Source organism: Danio aesculapii, chromosome 20, assembly GCF_903798145.1.
Source record: "Danio aesculapii chromosome 20, fDanAes4.1, whole genome shotgun sequence".
In the NCBI taxonomy this organism is placed as follows: domain Eukaryota; kingdom Metazoa; phylum Chordata; class Actinopteri; order Cypriniformes; family Danionidae; genus Danio; species Danio aesculapii.
The window spans coordinates 47,123,993-47,147,752 of NC_079454.1; the positions used below are offsets into that span (position 1 = coordinate 47,123,993).

The window sequence follows — 23,760 nt, forward strand, 5'->3', positions numbered from 1 at the left end:
ATAGTAAGAAGCATCTTAATACAGTTCCAAAGTCCAAATGGAAGAAAAATAAATAAATTAAATTGCTACAAAGTAAGGGGTGGTGGCTCAGTGGTTAGCACTGTCGCCTCTCAGCAAGAAGGTCGCTGTTTCAATTCCCGGCTGGGCCAGTTGGCATTTCCGTGTGGAGTTTGCATGTTTTCGCGTGTAAATGAATAATACAAAGTACAAAAACTAAATACAAGGTGCTCGCTCTTAAAAAAGACTTTCAGAAGATTACGCCACAGATATTATGAACCAAATATTCAACAAAACGTTTTGAACAAGAACAAAAATGGCAAAATAAGACACAAATTTAAATAATTAAATAAATAAAACTGTTGTCTGACATGGAAACGTCTTGTAAATATTGAGTTTTAGGGCAGAAATACCATCTTTTCTATAATCTTTGTATTCTGTGTTTCTATTTTTGTGATGTTTCTATTTCTAACATAACGGCGGCGCAATGGGTAGACCAATCTCCTCACAGTAAGAAGGTCGCTGGTTCGAGTCCCGACTGTGTCATATGGCATTTCTTTGTGGAGTTTGCATGTTCTGTGTTGGCGTGGACAGTCCAAAGACAGTTGAATTGAATAAGCTACAGGTGAATTGAATAAACTAAATTGGTTGTAGCGTAGCCTATGTGTGTGAATGAGTGTGTGGGTGTTTCCCAGTGTTGGGTTGCGGCTGGAAGGGCTGCGTAAAACATATGCTGGATAAATTGGCGGTTCATTCTGATTAATAAACCCCTGATTAATAAAGGGACTAAGCCTAAAAGAAAATGAATGAACACTTTATTATGATCAATTATTATTATTGAACCTAATACATTTATATCAGTAGTAAACTTTTGGCACTCGTACATTTGATATCTGTCCATGATATCTGAAAAGGAGTTAGGCTATCTGTTTCGCAAAAACACTAACATACTACTGAATGGGTCGCGCATGCGCAGTAAGAATAGATAAGCTTGACGCGAGGCCTAGCAACAACAAAATCCTTCCTCTTTCTTCTTTTCTTGATGTTCTCCTAATTTAAATACTCTTAAGTCCGAGAGGAAGCCAACACACCAAATAAATATGGAGATCGGGACTGAGATTAGCAAGAAAATAAGGGTAGGCGTTTCAAATGCTTAGCACTCACTGCTTTTTAGCATGCTAGCTTAGCTTGTGTTTCGAGACATGTTGTTTGTTGTAAGTGCGTGTTTTCCGTTCCTCTAGTTTTTATATTCTTCTTTTATTAAATGTGTTTTGTCTGTTTATAAAAATAAATATGTTTTGGCTTTCATTGGTGTTTGTTTTGATGTTGGTGTTTTGCAGGAAGTAACGTTAACTTACGTTATTATGTGAAGGACGTTGGTAGTACTGTTTTAATAACTTTAAGTATAACGTTAGATATATTGTAGTGTGTGGTTGTTGTTTGTTGTACCATGATTTCACTACAGTATTGTTTTGTAAAGGTCAAAGGTGGTTGTTTAACGGCAGTGTTTAATGCAGTTAAAGTTGTGTATTTATATTGAGGTAAAGTTGGTTTTATATTCGCACATTTGTTCAGTGACAACTTGTTACACGCTGTCTATATTGTTTACTATGTTACTTTAAATATTCGGTCTGAAATCACACATGTAAGTATGACTGCAGAAAAACATTAGCACTATTTTGATCGTGAACAATGTTGTACTTTGAGTCATTGGCTGCGGATATGAATTCACTAGTTAGTATTTGCAAAGAATACTTTTCTGATCTGATATTATTAAGGAGAAAGCCTGAATATGCAAATATAACATTAAAACTAACTTTACCTCAATTTTAATAATTCCATTATTTGTTATTTCTTGTTTTCAGACAGCTATCAAGGGAAAGCTGCAGGAGTTCGGCGCTTATGTGGGTAAGATCTCACAAAAGTGTATATTACACAATCTAGTTTTGTGGCAAAATAACACAATTTATATAAAATGAATGACAAACTTTTATTGGAGAGCATCACAGCTGTGCACAGTGAAATGTTGTACAATTGAAGTAAAGTCACATCAGTGTAAATAAATAAAATATTAACAACCAAACTAACAGTGCAGAGTAAAGTAAAACACGGTAAGGGTGAAATCTTTGCGTGACAGGGCCAGCTGCAACAAATACATCCCACCGCTATATGTGCCTGCCACAGCTGTGTACACATTTAAGAAAAAATTAAATTGAATAATTCTGCGGTGTTTGGATTTTGGAAATTATCTTCCAGTTTATAAAGTGATACTTCGCCCAAAAAACGCTCACATACCATGAAGTAGTCTCAACATTTATACGTTTTTGTTTTTCTCTCTGTTCAAAATAAAAAGTTTGGAAGAATGTTAGTAGCTATTGACTTCCATTGTGTACAGAAGCTGATCTGGGATCAGCTTATCATACGGAGCGCGTCCATCAGTCAGCGCTTAAACATGCATTCACTGATTCAGAGGTTGCATATGAAAGGCGATGATCGACAGACAGCTTTAAAGGAAAGAAAGTAAATGCAGACATTTTTATATTAATTTCAGTGTGCTTTTAAGATTAAATATATGAGAGATTTGGGAAAATACTAGAATATTTTTAGAATGGTAGAATATGGGAGAATCTCAGCTAAAACGGGAGGGTTGACATGTATGAAGTGAGCAGGAAGTGTTTGTGGAAAAATATTTTTGCAAGGGAACGCAAAACATCTTTGCAAGAGAACGCAAAAACTTTAAAAAAAAAAAGTCTCCCACCCAGTTTTTTTTTTCTTCTTCCACCCATTTTGTTCCCACCATCATGTCCCTTCCTGGTCTCCATACATTTGTTAGTTGTTTTTAATTATATATTTATTATTGAAACATCCTTGCCATGATAGGATGATAGCGGGATAGAATGGTAAAATATGGGAGAATCTCAGCTAAAATGGGAGGGTTGATATGTATGAAGTGAGCAGGAAGTGTTTGTAGAAAAACAGTTTTGCGAGGGAACGCAAAACATCTTTGCAAAAGAATCCAAAATCTTTAAAAAATATATAAATATATATATTTTTTCTATCAGTTTTTTTTTTTCTCCCACCCAGTTTTTTTTTTTTCTTCCAACCTTTTTTTCCCACCATCACGTCCCTTCTGGGTCTCATACATTTGTTTGTTGTTTTTAATTGTATATTTATTATTGAAACATTCTTGCCATGAAAATAGCATTGGTTGTTGACATGGCATTAAATAAAAAAAATACATTATATTCACATTAGCACAACATTCTTCAAAATATCATGTTCTGTGTTCAGAAGAAGAAAGAAACTCAAACAGGTTTGGAACGAGTGGATGTTTATTTTTAAGTGAATTATTCGTTTAAATTCTGCTTTATTTTAAGTGTTTCTGCATTAGTGTTGTGGTTCTCTGATGGTGTTCAGATCAGATTAAACATGTTATTGTGTGTCTGTCAGACGAGGAGCTTCCAGATTACATCATGGTGATGGTGGCCAATAAGAAGAACCCGCAGCAGATGGCAGACGACCTGTCCTTGTTTCTAGGCAACAATACAATCAAATTCACCGTATGGTAGGTGAAAGTCTCCCTGTTTCTAGGGTGAGATGTGAAAATGTCTAAATGTTTTATGAAAGAAGTCTCTTATGCTCATCAAGGCAACATTTCATCATCAGAAATGCAATAAAAACATTTTTAAATGTTATTACAATGTTAGTTAAAAGTTTTCTTTTTTTGTTTGTTTAAATATATTTTAAAATTTATTCCTGATGCAAAGTGGAATTTTCAGCATAACTACTCACTTCCTTCAGGGTCACATGCAAATCATTCAAATATGCAGATGATGAAAAATATATTTTTAGCGATGCTGAAAATGGTTGTGCAGTTTTATATTTTTGTGAGAACCATATATTCACTTTTTTAATTTAATGAATATGAAATTTATTACTAAAATAACAGTTTTAAAAGATTTTTTCACTATTGACCAATTTAATGCATGCTTGATCAATGTTTTTATGCTAAAAATAGAAAAACAAACCAATAAATCATGCTAACAGTACTTCTGTTTAATGGAGAATTTTTTTCAACACATTTCTAAACATAATAGTTTTAATAACTCATTTCTAATAACTGATTAATTTATCTTTGTCTTGATGACAGTAAATAATATTGTACTAAATATTTTTCAAGACACTTCTATACAGCTTAAAGTGTCATTTAAAGGCTTAACTAGGTTAATTAGGTTAACTAGTCAGGTTAGGGTAATTAGGCAAGTTATTGTATAATGATGGTTTGTTCTGTAGACCAGTGTTTCCCAACCCTGTTCCTGCAGGCACACCAACAGTTCATGTTTTGGATGTCTCCCTCATCTGATCCATTAACTACAGGTTGTGGAGTCTCTTCCAATGTTCTGATGAGTTGTTTCAGGTGTGTTTGATTAGGGTGAGAATGAAAATGTGTACTGTTGGTGTGCCTTCAGAAACAGGGTTGGGAAACTCTGCTGTAGACTATCGAACAAAAAATATATAGCTTAAGGGGGCAAATAATTTTGACCTTAAAAAAAAAAGCATTTTAATTAAAAATTGCTTTTACTCTAGCCGAAATAAAAAAAATAAGACTTTCTCCAGAAGAAAAAATATTATCAGACATACTGTGAAAATGTCCTTGCTCTGTTAAACATCATTTGGGAAATATTTAAAAAATAAGGAAAAAAAAATAATAATTCAAAGGGGGGCTAATAATTCTGACTTCAACTGGGTGTGTGCATATATATATATATATATATATATATATATATATATATATATATATATATATATATATATATATATATATATATATATATATAGTTTATGTATATGTATATATATATATATATAGTTTATGTATATGTGTGTTAAAATAATAGCCGTAAAAAGTCATTTGCTTTTATTGTGGTTGGATATGAACACATAAACTTCATATTTCAATGTTATTCTTTTTGTTAAATGTAACACCTAGAGAATGTGTATTTGTATTGTCCATCTTTATAAAGTTGTGCTTTTGTTCCTTCATCCCAGTATCGTTTTTGCGATTGTTTTAGAACTTCCGATTTAGCTGCCTATGGGAGAAATGACTAGGAATAATAAACGCCAGAAACGGTCAAACTACTTACTCTACAAACAAGTGTTTGCATGACAATACAGACAAAGTAGAATAATATAATAAGAGAATATCAGTTTGCAACACCAAGCAGCAAAGCGAGCTGTTTTTAACCTCTAAAAATGAATGGAAGTGAATGAGACCGGAAGTCTCGAGCCAAAATGATTCAAATGGCTGCGCCCACTCGTACGCGGAGAATAAGGTGAATAGAAAAGGTTTAAAACAAGGTTTGTGTGTGTTCCAGGTTACATGGTGTTTTGGAGAAGCTGAGATCTGTTGCAGTTGGTATGTTTTATTGACTTTGTATCCAATCACGTCTTTTAATCCTGTGGTACATAGCTTTGCTTTAACATTTGTATTCTTCTGCAGAGCCTCCATCTCTCGGTCCATCCGTTGTTCACTCAGAGACCAGCATCCCAGCAGAAAACAACAGGAGAGGAGCTGAGCCTCGCGCTCTCGCTGTTTCCAGCTCACGCTCTGATAAAGCGGAGGGACGTGTTTCCAGCTCCGCTCATGAGAACCGGGCCAGGTATTTAATATTTAAGAGTGCATTAATGGCTTTTTCAGCATCATTGCTTCTAAAGGCATATTTCCCAGAGGGATTTAAAATAAAAATATTGTATAAAGCGTTATAAACCAAGTGCAAACAATAAAAAAAATTCTGATTTGTCCAATATCATGCAGTTCTCATTTTATTTGAAGCTATTTAGATGTTAGTATCACTGTGTAAGGATATCTATAAGTGCTCCAAAACAGACTAAATTCACATTAAGAAGACAAAAACATCCAAAGCTTGCAGTTTGGATAATTTTTTTTTGACATCACTTGTGCTTACTAATCATACGATTACTAGCATCTGACATGTCCTACTCCTTCAAGACTCTATTTCTATATGCACTTGAGCTCAACCAAACTCACCGTCAGAGCCGCCATAAGAGTGAAACGCTATTGACTATTTTTAACAAGGGTAAGGGGTTACTCTGTCCTGCTCGGTCTTCATGTTTCAGTTCAAATTACGTCACACCTTGACAAAAAATGCACATTTCAAAGCACTTCACAGGACCTTTAATGCCCAAAGTAAACTTTATTTTTAGATGTGTACTCTAGCATACACATAGTCAAAGCTTTTCAAAATATGCTTCATTTGGATGTGTAGGCGCCTGATGCCTTTGCAGAAAGTCTTTGTCGAAAGTATGTTTTGTCTTAGCCCAGTGTTTGCACAATCTCTCAGATAATGGCCAAGGCCTTCTTTTTTTCTGTTGTTTTGTTTTATTTCTAAAGAACATTTTAAACCGTGTTTGCTGACCAAAGTGCTGTACAAAAGCATGACATCCCAAAGACATATACCAACAACATAGAATATAACAGAATTAGAGAAAGTCAGTGTAATAATACAGTCTTACAGGGATTGGTCACACAAAATTGAAAATGTAAACTATTTACTCTTCCTCAAGTGGTACCAGGCAGTTATTGTATATATTCTGTAATTTAGTCTTTATATTTATTTATTCTTATTCTTGATGTGGTTATTCTGTTAAAAAGTGAATGAACTTGCATTTACTTTTTACATTTATTTAGCTGATGCTTTTATCCGAAGTGACTTAAAAATGAGTATGTTAGATCACACTCTCCATGCCAGATAAATAAGATCTAGCCCCGGACGCCAGATCCTGTCAGAAAATGTCTGTTTCTCTGGATATCCAGACAAGAAGACAGCAGAGCCGCCTAATACCCAAACCTGTTAACCAGTGTTCAACTGAATTAACAGTCTCCTATCAATATAAAAGTTGACAGAAAAAGCCAGAGAGGAGTAGAAGCAGGAGACAAAGTGGTGATGATAAAGAAAGAGCAGAGTTTATTGAATAATCTTAGTTGTGTATCATTTAGTGCTCAGACTTTGTCTGACCAGAATAAATCCAACAAGTGTTATTAGACCACAAGCAGCAGCAATGGAAAATTACTGCTTCACAATATTGTCCAGTGACAATGCAGACCTTGAAATGGAGACGTTCTTTTATCTCTTACTCATGAAAACAAGTACCGCTTGAATCCACAGTCATAAGATTGTAACAACATGGAAAAAATTATTAATAATAATAATAATAAAAATAAAGCAATAATCGTAGGAAAATAATCAAGTATAAAAACATAATAAAATGATCAATAATAATCAAATCATTAACTAATAATTAATAAAATTATATAATGATAATTATATAAATGACTAATGATCATATGATTAAATAAAATAATTGAAACAACACCAGTGGTGTAAAGTAACAAATACTCAAATTACTGTAATTGAGTAGTTTTTCTCAGAAATTGTAATTTTCTAAGTAGTTTCAAAAAATGTGTACTTTTACTTTCCCTTGAGTACATTTGTAGTGCAGTATCGGTACTAACACTCTATTACTTTTCTTCAGCCTGCAGTCACTACTTTATTTCTTCTTGTCTATGGAGATTAGAAAAATCAGTCCTGTGATTCCTGTCCGTTCAAAAGTAAACATAGAAAGTAAATCACATCATACTGAACAACCTCAAGACCTGTGCGATTTATAATTACAGAAAACTGTTTAGAATCATTGAAAGTGTCCAAGAGGATGTCCAAAATCTTTACACGCAGTGACCTAGAGACTGTTTAGATGCAGATCACTGATGAGAAGATGACGGATGTTTACTTTTATGTTCACCAAAATGGCCTAAAACATCCAGCAGACACAAGACGTCAACATGGCGTTAGATTGACGTTGTACCCCAACATTTTCGCATTTTGTTTGGAAGTGAAAATAGGCTTGACAGCGGACCCATTGTCAGGTCGACGTCAGTGTCCAACGTCTAACCTAAAATCAACCAAATATCAACGTCTAATGATATTACAGCTTGATGTTGTGTATGTTACCACTATGACGTCTATCAGATGTTGGATTTTGGTTGCTATACCTAAAGAATAAATATCAGTATTTGACGTCAATATGACGTTGATTTAAGATGTTGGCTCTGTTGGATTTTGGTCACTTTCTAACACAACCTAAAAACAACCAAATACCAACGTCATTTGACATCGTTATTGGGCATCAAAATAAGGTTGTCCTTAAACGCTTACTAGACATTGAATTTTGGTCACCTGACGTCACAACCTAAATCTAACCTAATATTAACATCTTATGTCGTTGTGTGCCTGCTGGGCAATAACTAAATGCACCATACAGAATGTTACGTTTACACACATCCACAAATTAGATGTAAATGCATCAGCTTTTTACAGCATAATACTCACTACTCTTAGTACTTACTTTTTACTCATACAATATTTACAACAGTTATGTTTACTCTACTTGCACTACGTTTTTAGGCAAGCAATGGTACTTTCACTTGACTATGATTTTTCAGTACTCTTTCCACCTCTGAACAACACACACAGAAGTGTGTACAAAGATTCTCAGATCCTTAGATTCTTCAAGGATAAACAATGCACAACTTCAGATCACAAAAAAGCAGCAATATGTAGATGCAGGGTCTGTTAGTTTAGCATTGTGCAATTGCTTTTTTGTTTTACCTTTGACATCTTTTTTAACAAGAAATCAAAAAGGACAGATTAAAAGAAAAGTCACTTTTTTTTGGAAATAGGCTCATTTTACAAGTCATCTAGATTAAAATAGTTGAGCTTACCATTTTTGAACCTATTGACCTTATTCTTCAATGCGGAAGTGGGCTCATTTTTGCGATTGTTTTAGAACTTCCGATTCAGCTGTCTATGGGAGAAATGACTAGGAATAATAAACGGCAGAAAACGGTCAAACTACTTACTCTACAAACAAGTGTTTGCATGACAAAACAGACAAAGTAGAAAAATATAATAAGAAAATATCAGTTTGCAACACCAAGCAGTAAAACGAGCTGTTTTTAACGTCTAAAAATGAATGGAAGTGAATGAGACCAGAAGTCTCGAGCCAAAATGATTCAAATGGCTGCGCCCACTCGTACGCAGAGAATAAGGTCTGGCAGGAGCACTTTTAACTTAGCATGACTTATTGAATTGAATTAAATTATTAACATCAAAAATGGTTTTATTATTTTCTAGGTCAGTATTGCTAGGAACTATACTCTCAATCTGGTGTAATTATCAAGGAAGTTTCCTGCCGTACCTTGACTGCAGCAGGGGCAATGATATTATGCATGGTATGCAGCCATGGTACAGCAGCAAAGGTTCTTGATTATAGAGTATAGTTCTAAGACATATTAATCTAGAAAAAATTGCAACTGTTTATTTTTCGTCTGTCTCAGTACACGATGTAACTACAGAAGGAAATAAATAGGAAAGTTATTAACTGTTTTTTTTTTGCGAATCAATAATTTATGCTAAGTATTTCATATGTAAAATGAGCCTCTTTGAAGGAAAATTGGAGTATTCCTTTACGAACAAACACTTAAAGAAATAATGGAGGAATAAATAAAAATAAAATAATAATCACAAACTCCCCTGTTTTTGTGTTCTCTAGTAAGAGAGGCTCTTCTGAAAGACCCTCCAGATTAACATCCGCCGTCAAACCGCTGATGGAGGCGTCGGCTGAAGCTGTGATTGACATCAAGCTAGATGATGACCTTATTTCCTATGACCCCGTGGAGCAGAGCTTGACTTCGGGTCACACTCAGGCTTTATACAGCCGTTCGACAGCGGAGAGGCAGAGACCTGCAGTGGAGTCTTCAAGACGGGCAGCAGACACTTACAGGTCATCTGACATCCCCAGAGGTCAAGACAGGTCAGAGCGCGGCTACAGGACTTCAGCAGAGAGCAGCAGGGTTAGTCCCTTTACACTCACCAGCTTTTATTTCATCCACCTATTTTTATGCACATTTTACAGAGCTCATACGAGTGCTTGAAAGCTTTAAAAATAGCTTAACCTTTGGGTTGTTGGGGATGTTTTCATCCACTCCGGGGTGACTTTGAGTCTACAACTTGCTCGGTTTCAGTAAATGCAATGATTTTTGGTGACAAATCATATTTTGACACATTTTGGGAAAATGCTTTGGAAATTCTCAAAAATTTTACTCTGGGCAAATTGACTACCCTTTCATTATGTTGGTGGCTGTTTTTGCCCCATGGACTTTCATTATAATTAAATTTTTTTGATTGCAAAGCCTTAACACCATCTTATTAATATGTATTCTTGAGTGTTGCTGCTTTTCCCTGTTGGGAAGAGGGACATTTTGTCATTATTACTGTTGATCATCAGTTGCAGTGCAAAAAAAAGCTTAGTTTCTGCCCTCTATATGGATTATAGTGTGTGAGAGTGAGAGAGACCTTTGCTCACTTATCTTGATATGTCTAAGAAAATCAAAATAAGCAGCTCCGCTATCTGAACATAGTAAACAGAGTTAGTGTATTTATGCACACACACTATAATCTGCTGTTTTACTCCATAGAAGTCCATACAAAAGCCAGAAACTGTTTTGTTCAAGCCCAAGGGTTAATGCTGCCAATTGATGATCAACAATAACATTTTACCTCCTCCTAGCAGGGGAAAACCACCAACAATCGAGAATGCATCATTATATGGCGTCAAGGCTTTGCAATAATAAAATGTTGTTATAATCTAAGTCAACGGGGCAAAAACAGCCAAGAACATAACAAAAGGGTTGTCAATTAGGATATTGGAGCAGTAAAAAGTGTAAGAATCCTGATTTTTATCTGATATAAAGATGTGTGCATAAACTATGACAAACACATTTATCAAATCAATTTCTTGATGTCCATCAAAAACATCGTGATTTTTGAAACAATTATGTGATTTGATAACTAGGGAACCGAACTCATCTCAAATGCTGTTTAAATTATTCTGCAATCACCTGAGGCCTGTTGCACAAACTCTGGGTTGCAGACTGCAGCGTAAATTTCGTGCTGACCAAAACCAAACAAATCCAACCTGGTTAAGATCACAGGATAGTCACAGGATATGCAAGGTTGAGTCTGGATGGGAATTTATCATTTGCATGTGATTTTAGGGCCTGTTACTGCATGAGGATTTTAAATATTAATAGCATTAAAAGCGATTCATTTGATTGAATTACTTATTATTATTATTATTATTATTATTAATATATTACTTTTATTCTTCAATTACTGTACCTGAATACTGTTAGACCCAGAAAATGATTAAGCACTGTTTATTTCTATTGTAATTTCTTCTTTATTTATTTTCTTTAGGCTTTTACTTTGTTTATTAGATTTTCTGCAGATGCACATGCCTACAGAATCATCCTACTCAGTCTAAAATGATAAATTCTTTAAAAAAATAGAGATATTCAAATCTCTGTTATTCATATCGCAATATAAAATATCGCAATGTTAGATTTGTCCAATATCGTGCAGCTCTATTCCTAATGCTTGATTTAAGTTTGTCGTTATATTGCATGTGACGATCACCCGAAACATGAGAGAGTCAGTTTGAGTCATTTTTCATGAGAGAGTCAGCAGTTCATTTCTCTGCTGAAGATTAAGAGATTATTATCAGAAATCTATTGTATTTAAATACATTGACTATAGTTTTTTTGTGTGCACCAAACTCCTCCTGAGATTCCACCCATTGACTTGTATCCTCTGTAGTGGACATTGTGTTTTCATTAATTTTCTTTGAATTTTTTGAGCTACTCTGTCAAGTCCTGTTGTACTGTTCAGAGGACATCCTGGGCTTTTTAATAATATGTCATTTGATTGGCTGGCATGCTAGGAACCACTTCTTACACTCCATCCAAAATGGCCGACACACAAAAAAGCTAATTTTTTGGAAGGAGAGAGGCATGTAAAATTTTGCTTTTTGAATGTTTTTTTACTATTATTATTACATATATATTTGTTTATTAAAGTGTCAGGAAAAATACATTTAGCTTTCAAAGCTGTTAACTTGTTTGTGTTTCCAAATATCATCATTTTTTAAATGTCCACTATAGTGGACACCAGGACCATCTTAATGTAATTAATGACTGCATGTTGTAGGAGGCAGAACTGAAGCAGAGAGGATTCTGTATAAGATAGTTGAGGGAGACTCTGATTTAGAGTCTGACAATTAGACAATTAGAGAATTAGAGACAATTAGAGAATGACGATCAGTTTTACATCAATTTTATGTTAAATTTGTTTTGGATTAACATCACTTCTGTTTGTTTTTGGCTCTCTTTCAGACTAAACTGTTTCAGGAATTTCAATACAAAAGAAAAAAATGGCTTTTGTTTGTGTTACATTAATATTGGATTAATATCCCTCTACAGCCATATCCTGTACAGTTTTGTTGTCTGAGTGGGAACTAAAATGGTCCTGTGGTCCACTACAGTGGACATGCTGTAAAATTAAAAATGAAAACAAAATGTAAACACTCTAAATTGTAGAATTTTTTTTTAACCCAAAGGATTAGGGATTTACAGGAAAAAAAAGAAAAAATTTCTTTAGGTCTCAGGAGGATATGCCATGGAGAATGCAAATTTAAATCAAGAAAAACATTGTCATTTTGCTTATTGCATTTACAATTTGCATGTAACATTTCAAAATAATGTTTGCTACTGATATGCTTCCATATAAACTTAGCTTGAATGCATGAATCTCATAACCTTTCTCATAACCTTAATGAATGTCGTGTTTGTGGCAGGAATTGTCCCGTAAACGTAAGGCGCCAGTGGCCAGTTCTGTGGTTCGGGTTCACAAAGGTCATGAACGTGGACTGGAGATTGAAGATCTAGAGGAGGAGGAGGAAGATGAAGACTATGGTCTTGCCAGCAAAGTGTCGCTGCCATCAAAACCTGAGCGCAAGTGTGTCCTATTCTGCGTTTTTGAAATGATTATAAATAATTTATTGTTCACTCATAATAATGGCAAATTTGTGTGTTGTGTGTTTTCACAGGCCTACCCTTCCACCAGCAAAACAAGCCAACAAAAATCTGATCCTCAAAGCGATCTCAGAAGCTCAGGAATCCATCAACAAGACTACTTCACAATACACAGGTTCTTAATTACTAGATTTATGTATGATATATACAAAAGTAATGTTTGTCAATTACAGGATCATAAAACAATAACAGTACTACATGTTAACAGCAGGTTATCCTTTAACCAAAACTCAATTCACAAACTCACTTCTATTCAATTCGCAAATAACAGACATGACTTAACACAGATAATCTACACACACATGTACTGTAGATATACACATATATTTTTATCTCATACAACTACAATATTTAATCTACATTGTAGTATACTTTACTAACCTTTAAAATGAATAGAAACAGAGTTTTGCTGTGTCCCAAATGGCACACTATGCACTATGTACTTATGCACTTACACACTCAACAGCATAGTATATGCATGTTGTGTCGTCCCAAAGCTGAAATTTGGATGACGTTTGACGGTTGCCAAATCAGTGAAATAAATGACCAAACTACCAAATAATACCTGCCATGAGTCTAACCATATATCTATGAGTATAACCGCATTCACCATCGGTAGGCGCTATAATCACTCTCGTAGGAGAATTTTGCTTTTACAATCCAAAATAAAGTAATCCAGCATGTGCACCCGATAGCTCCGTCCCTTATGCTACATGAGCCAAGCAGCGGTTGTCCAACAGTCCACACGTCATTTTACCGGTTGAATAAGTGCATCATCCGAGTAATTATAGGGGACATATTTTTAGAGTTTTCAGTGTGAACGCACTACTTACACTATTTATACTACAAAATGGCGTAGAATAGTGCGTAAGTACGCGATTTGGGACGCACCTTTGGTCTTCAGCTGTGTTAAGAGCATAGAATCATTAAGAGGCGACACTCTGTTGCTAATTGGGAAACAGCCACTAGATGCCGCTAGTGTCACGTGGCGACCATTTTGGAATGAAAATTCCAATAGAACAACAGCACGGACAACTAACACTAGACAGAATTAATTAAATTATTGAGTTAAACATGAGTTAAAATGAGTTCATCCCCTTTGAAAAGTAACATTTTAAAACAATATCCCAATGAAAACAGACAATTTCCAAAATGTTGACAAGACTAAGTTTAATACATCTGATATCTAAAATATCTGTTTCATGTGAAACATAAAAGTTGGGTTAACAAAATAACTTAATTACATTTTTTTTTACTCAAATTAGGGTGAAGCAAAAATGAGGATACACAACAAAAACTGCATTATCTGGTAGTTTGTGGCCTCCATGAGTTTTAATGACAGCATTAAAATCATGAATAAAAATATATATAAAAATAAATAAATTTAGAGAAAGTAGCCTGTTAAATAAAAACTTTATTAGTCTTTATTTAACAGACAACCCTGAAAAAAATACTATGTACTATTATAATATAATACTCCAACAAAAAGTAGCTGTTAATCTGTAATCAACATCCCATTTTAATAGTCATGTTAATTGAATTTAACATGTCAGTATTAATATGTATTATGCCACTGCGTAAACTATTAAATTAAAGTAATTTAAAGTAATTTCACCTAAAAGTGACAGTTTCACGAAAACAAGTATGGTTATATATTAAACATTAAGTCTGTAAAATAAACTATTAAAAGGGCCGATAATAAACATCTTTCAGGTTGTATTTCAGCTTTGATGCACTTTTTAAATTAATAAATAAAAAACAAAGCAGCTGCTTGCCATCGCAACGGCAATAAGATCCAATGGACGGCCGATCGCCGATCACTTTAGAATGGCGGAATAGGGTATATGCCGAAGCATGCTAATAGGACTTTTAATTTGCCAGTAACCTGGGTTAATCGTTTCCGGTGAAGTGTATGCCAATGCAAAATCGGCGCGTTTAAGGTCTGTTTTCTTCAAAAATCAGCGATCTCCACTGGCTGAGTGATATCTGATATAAAGTGGGTCTCAGATTGTACAAGAAGCACTGCATTAAATTACATTTTCCCACCATGTCTTTATAATATGAGCATTTATTTTACCCCGGTATATTCAATGGAGCTTCTGCGCTAGCCTGCCGATTCTGACGGGCACGTGCGAGTAAACGGCTTTTTGTCTTGTTTTACGCTTAAGTAACTAAATGAATGCCAAAGTCTGTTTAACTGATTGTATTTGAGGTACATTACAACATCGATGCTGTAAAAGGAACCGTATAAAATGGAATAAAAACTCACAATAACAGGTCACCGGAAGTTTGTCAGTATGGGAAAAACACTAGCCTGGCATATACCCTATTGCTGGGCACTGCTGTTGCAATGGAAAGTTCTATCAAGTGTTGCCTCTTGGTCATTCTAAGCTCTTTGACTGTGCTGTCCTCTTTGTTGACAGAAGACACACTGTGGTTGTCGCGGCAACACTTTCTTTCAACTGCCACCAGTGTTTAAAAAAATGCACCTTTGTATTCTTCTTAAAGAGGCAATGTTAATATCGTTATAAAGTAATGAAAATATATACATACACATAGGAATATACACAACTGAGCAATCAATTTAAGCTTCTTGTGAACTAAAACTCATGTGGGTCACATAATAGTTAAGATGAATAATTCTTGTCTGTTTCCTCAGTTCCCCAGCGTCAGACAGTTCCTGTAGCACCACGAACACGCTCAGCATCTGACGAGATGAGTAACGCTGCAATCCGGTTGGTCCAGGAGCACCTGCACGCGCTCACACCACAGGACACGCTGCACAACAGTGAGCATCTTCTGCTTTCAGAAATAATGCTTTCATTAAAATGAAAACTCGATCAATTTAATGCATCTTTGCTCAATACAATACTATGTTTATCTATAAACCTCACTTAAATACAACCAAAGTTGAGCAAATTGCTGTACATAAGAATGTAAAAAGGTAGAATAGAGAATAATCTTTAAAAAGGCAAAATACGATCAAAACTATCACATTTAGAAATGTAAAAAGACTATTAAAATCAAGAGAAGATGTCTTTAAAACAGACTTCAAGGCAGAAATGGAGAGAGACTACTGAATATGCTGTGGTAGAAAGTGTGATTTGATTTTGAATATCAAGATCTAGGCATAATAAATGTGACATGTAAGATATGAAATGTCACATTTTTATTCATTGAAGAATCCTAAACAATTATAATAAACTAAATTTGAGACAATTTCTTTTGCTTTACAGCACAATCCAGAGGTTTAGCTTCACGTCTACAGTTGGAGGTTCCAGAGGAGGACAGTCGAGAACCGCAATATGGTGAGAAATATTGACATTTTTAATTTTAGCAAACACTTATTCAAAGTGACATATATTGCATTAAAGTGCAATAAATTCTTGCTTTACCTGGGAATTAAACCCACAACCTTGACATTACCATGTTCTACTATTTGAGCTACAGGATATGATCCATTTCTGCCTGTCAGCTGCAAAAGTAGATCTAGTCGTTCAATCTCATTTAGTACACACTGATGTTCGTATTGCTTATTTTAGGTGAAGCTAACCTCTTAGGACATGTCGATTTATTTAAATTGAACACTGAGGAAAGTCCTGCTTTATTGAATTGTTTGTTGCTTCTGTTGCATGAACTCACGCAGAGAGAACTCACCTTATGAAATTAGTACACTTTTGCCAGAAAAAGTTGTAGAATTTTTATCCTACGTTAATGTAGATAGTCTTATGCCATACAACTTGTGTTTGAAAGGTTTTATTGTATTTATTTGACTTTATTTTTAAATTGGTGTTAGGGATGTGAACCTCAGGTATACGAACTGCACCTTTTTTTATAGCAAATAAACAAATGTAAAATATCCCGCTCGCTTTCTGAGCCTCGTCTAGCGAGTTCTTTTTTACACCCCTATGATTGGTCATGCGCTCAACAGACAGTGCTGCGATTGGCTTTAACGCTCTGGTGCTGTTCACCGATGAGTGACGTTGATAAATGGCATTTGCGATCACAGCTGATCCATGATAGACACGGTGGAGAAAACTCGCTCTGCAGACACGTTCGTCTCTGGATCCACAAGTATCATTGTAACAGGCGAGAGGAGAGGAAAAGTTACCTCACGACAGCAGGTCAGAGGTCCACAGTGAGAGAGAGAGAGAAATGGACTTTACTTTCAGTTTCTCCATACAGTGAAACAGGGGCTACTGCTGTAGGTGTCAGTGAAAGACTGTTCAGCAAACGCACACGCAGTGAATTTGTGCAGAGTTTCTGCTTTACGGTGTTTAAGTCACGCTCCCTCGCCATAGTAAGCTACCGCGACATAGGGCATGTTATGATTAATACTGAACCAATAATGAATTGTCCGTATCTGCATCGCGGTGCACTGAAGAAACAAATAATTTTGACACCCCTAGTAGTTATAAATCATAATTTTTGTCATGAAGATTGCCAATGAAGCTGACATGGCATTAAATAAAAGCTATAATACAATACAAATAAATAAAGATTACTAGTATCTCTAGTATAGTTTTTATTTTAGATACACTGTAACTTTCAAGATGAGCTTTTTTTTGGACTTCGTTTTTCATTTTATGCTATTTATGTAATTGTAATAATATGTACTTTTATTCATGATGTAACCATTGCATTAAAGAGCCCATATTATGCGTTTTTGAAAATGCCCTTCCATGTAGTGTGTAACACAGCTCTAAGTGAAGGGAAATATCCAGCTTAAATCTGAAAGTGAACAGTGTTTAAACTATTGATTCATTTATAAAAGAGTCGATTCATAGTGCTTCAAATGAATCGTCTTGATAACGAGTCTTTAGCCGTTTCGGCGTGACGTCGAAATAAAACTTAAGCCCCACGCAATTGTTGCGTGGCTGAAATTACGGGAGTTTTCTGGGATAAATAACAAAATGGGTGGGTGGCTGGCTGGAGATGGGTCTGAAATACGGGAGGCTCCGAGGAAAAGCAGGAGTGTTGGCAGGTAGATCCCATTCCCTCTCATATCTTGCAAGCCATTTCTCCTGCAGTCATACCAACACTGACTCACATAATTAACACATCTCTTGACTCTGGTCTATTCCCTACTTCATTTAAGCAGGCTAGGGTAACCCCACTGCTAAAGAAACCCAACCTGGATCAAACGCTACTTGAAAACTACCGACCGGTATCCCTGCTTCCATTCATGGCCAAGATTTTGGAGAAAGTAGTGTTCAATCAAGTCCTAGACTTTCTTACTCAAAACAACCTCATGGACAACAAGCAATCTGGCTTTAAGAAAGGCCACTCAACTGAGACTGCCCTGCTCTCGGTCGTGGAGGATCTCAGACTGGCTAAAGCAGACTCTAAATCATCTGTCCTCATCTTGCTGGATTTATCAGCTGCTTTTGACACTGTAAACCACCAGATCCTGCTATCTACGCTTGAGTCACTGGGCGTCGCAGGCACTGTTATTCAATGGTTCAGTTCCTACCTCTCGGACAGGTCATTCAGGGTGTCGTGGAGGGGAGAAGTGTCCAACCTACAGCATCTAAACACTGGGGTACCTCAGGGCTCTGTTCTTGGGCCACTTCTCTTCTCTATCTACACGGCATCTTTAGGAACAGTCATCCAGAAACATGGTTTTTCCTACCATTGCTATGCTGATGACACCCAGCTATACCTCTCTTTTCACCCTGACGATCCCTCGGTTCCAGCTCGCATTTCAGCCTGCCTTTCAGACATTTCACACTGGATGAAAGATCATCATCTCCAGCTTAACCTCATGAAAACGGAAATGCTTGAAGTTTCTGCCAACCCGACTCTTCACCATAACTTTTCAATCCAGATGGACGGAGCAACCATCACTGCATCCAAAATGGTAAAAAGCCTTGGAGTTACGATTGATGACCAACTGAACTTCTCTGACCACATTTCTAGAACTGCTCGATCTTGCAGATTCGCACTCTACAACATCAGAAAGGTCCGACCCTTCCTATCTGAACATACAGCTCAACTCATTGTTCAAGCTCTTGTTCTCTCCAAACTGGACTATTGCAACTCTCTGCTAGCCGGGCTACCAGCTAGTTCTATCAAACCTCTTCAGCTGCTTCAGAACGCAGCAGCACGAGTGGTCTTTGATGAACCCAAAAGAGCACATGTCACTCCGCTACTCACCCGTTTGCACTGGCTGCCAGTTGCTGCCCGCATCAAATTCAAAGCTCTGATGTTTGCTTACAAAGTGACCTCTAGCTGTGCTCCTTCGTATCTGCTCTCACTTCTGCAGATTTATGTGCCCTCCAGAAACTTGCGTTCTGTGAATGAACGTCGCCTCGTTGTTCCATCCCAAAGAGGGAAGAAATCACTTTCCCGAACTCTCACATTCAATCTGCCCAGTTGGTGGAAAGAACTCCCTAACTACATCAGAACAGCAGAGTCACTTGCTGTCTTCAAGAAACGACTAAAAACGCAACTGTTTAGTCTCCCATTTCCTTCCTAATCTGCAACTGCCTCTCTGGCTATATCACTAACTGTGCCCTCTTTTCTCTCTCTCTCTCTCTCTCTCCAAAAAAAAAAAAAAAAAAAAAATTTTTACTAATGCTTTGCTTCTTAGACTTTACACACCTGAAACTTGTCTATAGCACTTGTTCACTGCTGCTCTTATAGTTGTGTAAATTGCTTCCTTGTCCTCATTTGTAAGTCGCTTTGGATAAAAGCGTCTGCTAAATGACTAAATGTAAATGTAGGTATGCTCACACATACACTCTGACTACTTCAATATTGGTGATAAGCCGTGGTGGGCATTTCACTCTGTCTCCCGCTGAATGCTGTCGACCAATCGCAACAGACTGTCATTGGTCCAATCAAAGCAGATTAGCTTCGCAGGGGTTTGGGAACAAATTAATCTCTGAACGATTCATATGGGAGTCGCTGGAATAATTAGGTACAAATAAATGCATATTATAAGACAATGACAGTGTTTTTTTTTTACCTTGCATGCATATTGTTTAAATATGCATATTAATCCAAAATATGACCCTTTTTAATGTATAATAGGGGATCTTTAACCAAAAGTAACATTAAAAGGGACCTATTATGCAAAACTCACTTTTATAAGGGGTTTAAACACAGTTATCTGGCAACAGTCTGTGAAAATAACCAGCTTCTAATGGTAAATATTAATTAATTCTATTTTTATTAACACACTTGATGAAAGCAGTCTGCAGAAACACTTTGATTGATCACCATTAGTGATCTTTCCCTCATTAGCATAAACAGCCCTGAGTGAGAAGCAGCCGTCCGCCATTAGAGTTTTGACCTGCTGAAGATAATGTCAGTGACTAAGAGGCATTATAAATGTGGAGTTTTAGATGCACAAATGAACAGTGTAGTCTCCATATAGACCGCCTTCGTTTGAGACACTTCTTTTGACATTTTCAGTTTATCACAAAGATAATGTTAGTCTTATTTTGAATAAGCTGCTTTTGAAGCAACAGTCATTAATTTAAAGGGACAGTCACCAAAATAGCACAATTTTAATCAAAGCCTAAAAGGGGCGGTTTCAAAGAATTATAAAAAAAAATTGTGGAGTATTTTAGACTGAAACTTCACATACACACTTACATCATGTAAAAAGGGGCATAATAGGTCCCCTTTAAATTTTTACAAGCATTTCTATTTCAAATAAATGTATTTTATTTTCTGTTATTTAGATAACCTTGAAAAATTGCATGTTTCTACAAAAACTCTGTTTTCAAATAAATGTTTGTTGTACATGCATTAAATGTAATGTTGTGCATTCGTGGTGGTTTTGATTCAGAGCTGCAGGTTCTAGAGGCGGCGAGACTTAAGGCTCTGGACACGCGTTCATTCATCATGAGGCAGCCAGAAGTTGAACAGCCTCCACCAATCAGGAGCAGGCTCAGTGCTGTCAATCAAAACGAAGACACACCCACAACATCCCGAATGGTGCAGGCCAGGTATGACAGACATATTACAACCAAAAACAGTGTATTATACTGACCTTTGCCCTGCTCAAAAAAAAATGTATGAAATACAGTGTATTATATAGAAGTCAATTCACCTTGATTTCTAAAATGCTTTATTTAATGTCAAAACTGCTTTACAAGGAAGAATAAGAAAGGATAAACATTCAGGGTAACACTTTAGTTCACAGAAACACTTTTTAGAAAATACAATATAGAGTTTTACCATATTATTTTATTATCCATTCAGCCGATCTCTGGGTCTGGTGTGTGCACTTTTAGCTTAGCATAAATTATTGAATCAGATAAGAACATTAGCTTCTCCCAACGTTAAAATAAAAAGTTATTTAATGTGTATATTGTTATGAATGTTAAATGTCGTGCTGCTTGTATAATTATTCCAGAGATCATTGTTAATATCCTTCAGAAAAATCATTGTACACACTCGTATCTCATTTTCTCCCACTGCAGAGAGAGAGCAGAGGCAGTCGGAGGATCAAGCCCAAAGTTTATCGTGACATTAGATGGAGTTCCCAGTCCATTAGCAAACCGCACAGATCAGGAGATGGAGACTGAGGACGAGCTCAACACCACTGCTGACCTCACAGAAAACAACAACAACACCACCACCACATCCAAACCTGCCATCCACCTCAGACTCGGCACTGACTTTAGAAATGCTTGTGGTAAGATGAAGAGAGTCATGTTTTAGGACTCATATTTGTTGTACCACAGTAAAAGTATATATCACTTGGGGTGTACTCTCACTAGGCACGGTTGCCTCAAACCGTGCCGAAGCAAGGTTGTCCCCCCTCCCCTTTCCCTCAACTGCCTGCACTCACATTGCATCCGAGCCGGAGCGCGCTTTCGTCATCGATGATGTGACTGTTCAGTTTAATGGGAAGAGAAGCGCTCTCGCTCAGCACAGTGAATATTGCTTTTGTTTTATTGTTTTGTATTATTTTTAGTCGTTTGAGATGCAGTGACACGCAGTCGCATATTTTGCTGAACAGATCCACAAATTTTGACGCTTATAAGTTATTATAAAAGTCATCGTGCTGCAGGTATTAGGTTTGCTGAAGGTGCAGCTATCGTGCAGTGAAGAGTTTCCGTCTTTAATAAACTGCGACAGTTTCCATTCATTGAACAGTAAGAATGATTAATAAATCCATATGAAGCAGTTCCTTAAAAGTCACGTTGCATCTTCAGTTTCGGGCTCAGGCACGCTTTGCGCTCACACTAAAATCGTACCACACCAAAGGCCAAGTGAATTGCGCTCTGGCACACCTCCAATCGGGCCAGGGTCGGCGAACTGAACCACGTCTGAGCCCGATTAGGAGCACTCAGACTTGTCAAACGAATTGGGGAAACACACTCGGGCACGGTTCGGATAGCATAGTGTGAGTAAGCCCTTACTTTTTCTGGAAAATTTTTAGGAAAAGTGTATTAAAAACAATGTTAATTTACTTCAAAAAAGTAATTACTAATTACATCATTAAAATTGTATATAAATTACATTTTTAATTACTGTGTTTGAAAAGTAACTCCGTTATTCAAGTTATTAAATTAGTTTACTCAACACCAGTGTTGGCCACGTATCAGAGTTAGATAATTATAAAAGTAACTAATTACCAGGGAAAGTAACTATTATATTATTCAGATGACTATGAAATAAATATAAAACAATGTACACTAATCTACATTATTTTAATGGTGTTGTGGGACAATGTGAGAGACAACCATCAAATTCAACATATCATTATAAATATTAGACAATAGGGAAAAGTAGTAGTTGTATTTCCAGTTTGCAAATGCTGCGTTTGAACTTGTTGGATTTGCCATTGTTCTGACTTTGTTCTGACTCCTGGTCGTTGGTTCCACTGACTGTGCTTTGGCAATGTTGTTGTAACGAAAGAAACAGTAATTAATTTGATTATTCGATACTGAAAAAAGTATCGCTGTTAGTAACGTCATTTATTTATAGCGCCATTATTCCCATCACTGCTCAACACAACTTAAAAGTCAGCGCATAAATGCACTTCATATAAACCTCAATGCCGCATAGACAATAGAAATTTGACTCTTTAAATCTGAGCCAAACAAGACTTTTCAGCTTTATTAAAAAATGTACTTTAAAAAATGTAACTTTATATGTATCAAAACTGGTGGCTCAGTGGTTAGGACTGGCCTCACAGAAATAAAAGTCGCTGGTTTGAGTCCCGGCTGGACTAGTTGGCAATTCTGTGTGGAGTTTGCATGTTCTCCCAGTGTTGGTGTGGGTTTCCTCCGCGTGCTCCGGTTTCCCCCACAGTCCAAACACATGCGCTATATGTGAATTGAATACACTAAATTGTCTGTAGTGTATGCATGTGTGTGTGAGAATGTGAGTGTATGGGTGTTTCCCAGTACTGGGTTGCAGCTGGAAGGGCATCCGCTGTGTAAAACATATGCTGGAATAGTTGGTGGTTCATTCTGCTGTGGCGACCCCTGATAAAAAAAAGGGATTAAGCCAAACGAAAATGAATGAATGAATCAAAAACACGAAACATTTTAATGCGATGACACAATATGTAAAATATATAATATATTGACATGAATTTCTGACTTTGTTCATAGTTTCTCGCGCATGTTCAATCTACTTGATAAATTAATTACTCTGCTTCTCCTAATTGATTGATCCAGAACTGTTGAATTTATGAACAATATTTAAACAAGTACATTATAAGCAACTATAATTAAATTAACTGAAAATGAAAAGTAATCCCTTTACTTCTTTCTGTGGATTAGTAA

General features: G+C 36.2%; 1 protein-coding gene across 1 annotated transcript in view; it reads left to right on the plus strand.

Moving 5' to 3' along the window:
- The first annotated feature begins 981 nt into the window (after nucleotides 1-981).
- zc3h14 (zinc finger CCCH-type containing 14) overlaps nucleotides 982-23,760 on the plus strand; it is a 30,891-nt gene continuing 8,112 nt past the window's right edge. The window contains exons 1-12 of the mRNA XM_056480932.1: nucleotides 982-1,133; nucleotides 1,863-1,905; nucleotides 3,448-3,562; nucleotides 5,373-5,413; nucleotides 5,498-5,657; nucleotides 9,628-9,928; nucleotides 12,769-12,929; nucleotides 13,021-13,121; nucleotides 15,666-15,794; nucleotides 16,243-16,314; nucleotides 20,805-20,964; nucleotides 21,442-21,656. Of these exons, the coding sequence (XP_056336907.1) occupies nucleotides 1,098-1,133; nucleotides 1,863-1,905; nucleotides 3,448-3,562; nucleotides 5,373-5,413; nucleotides 5,498-5,657; nucleotides 9,628-9,928; nucleotides 12,769-12,929; nucleotides 13,021-13,121; nucleotides 15,666-15,794; nucleotides 16,243-16,314; nucleotides 20,805-20,964; nucleotides 21,442-21,656 (1,534 nt within the window). The 5' untranslated portion in view covers nucleotides 982-1,097. The remainder of the gene's footprint in view (nucleotides 1,134-1,862; nucleotides 1,906-3,447; nucleotides 3,563-5,372; nucleotides 5,414-5,497; nucleotides 5,658-9,627; nucleotides 9,929-12,768; nucleotides 12,930-13,020; nucleotides 13,122-15,665; nucleotides 15,795-16,242; nucleotides 16,315-20,804; nucleotides 20,965-21,441; nucleotides 21,657-23,760) is intronic.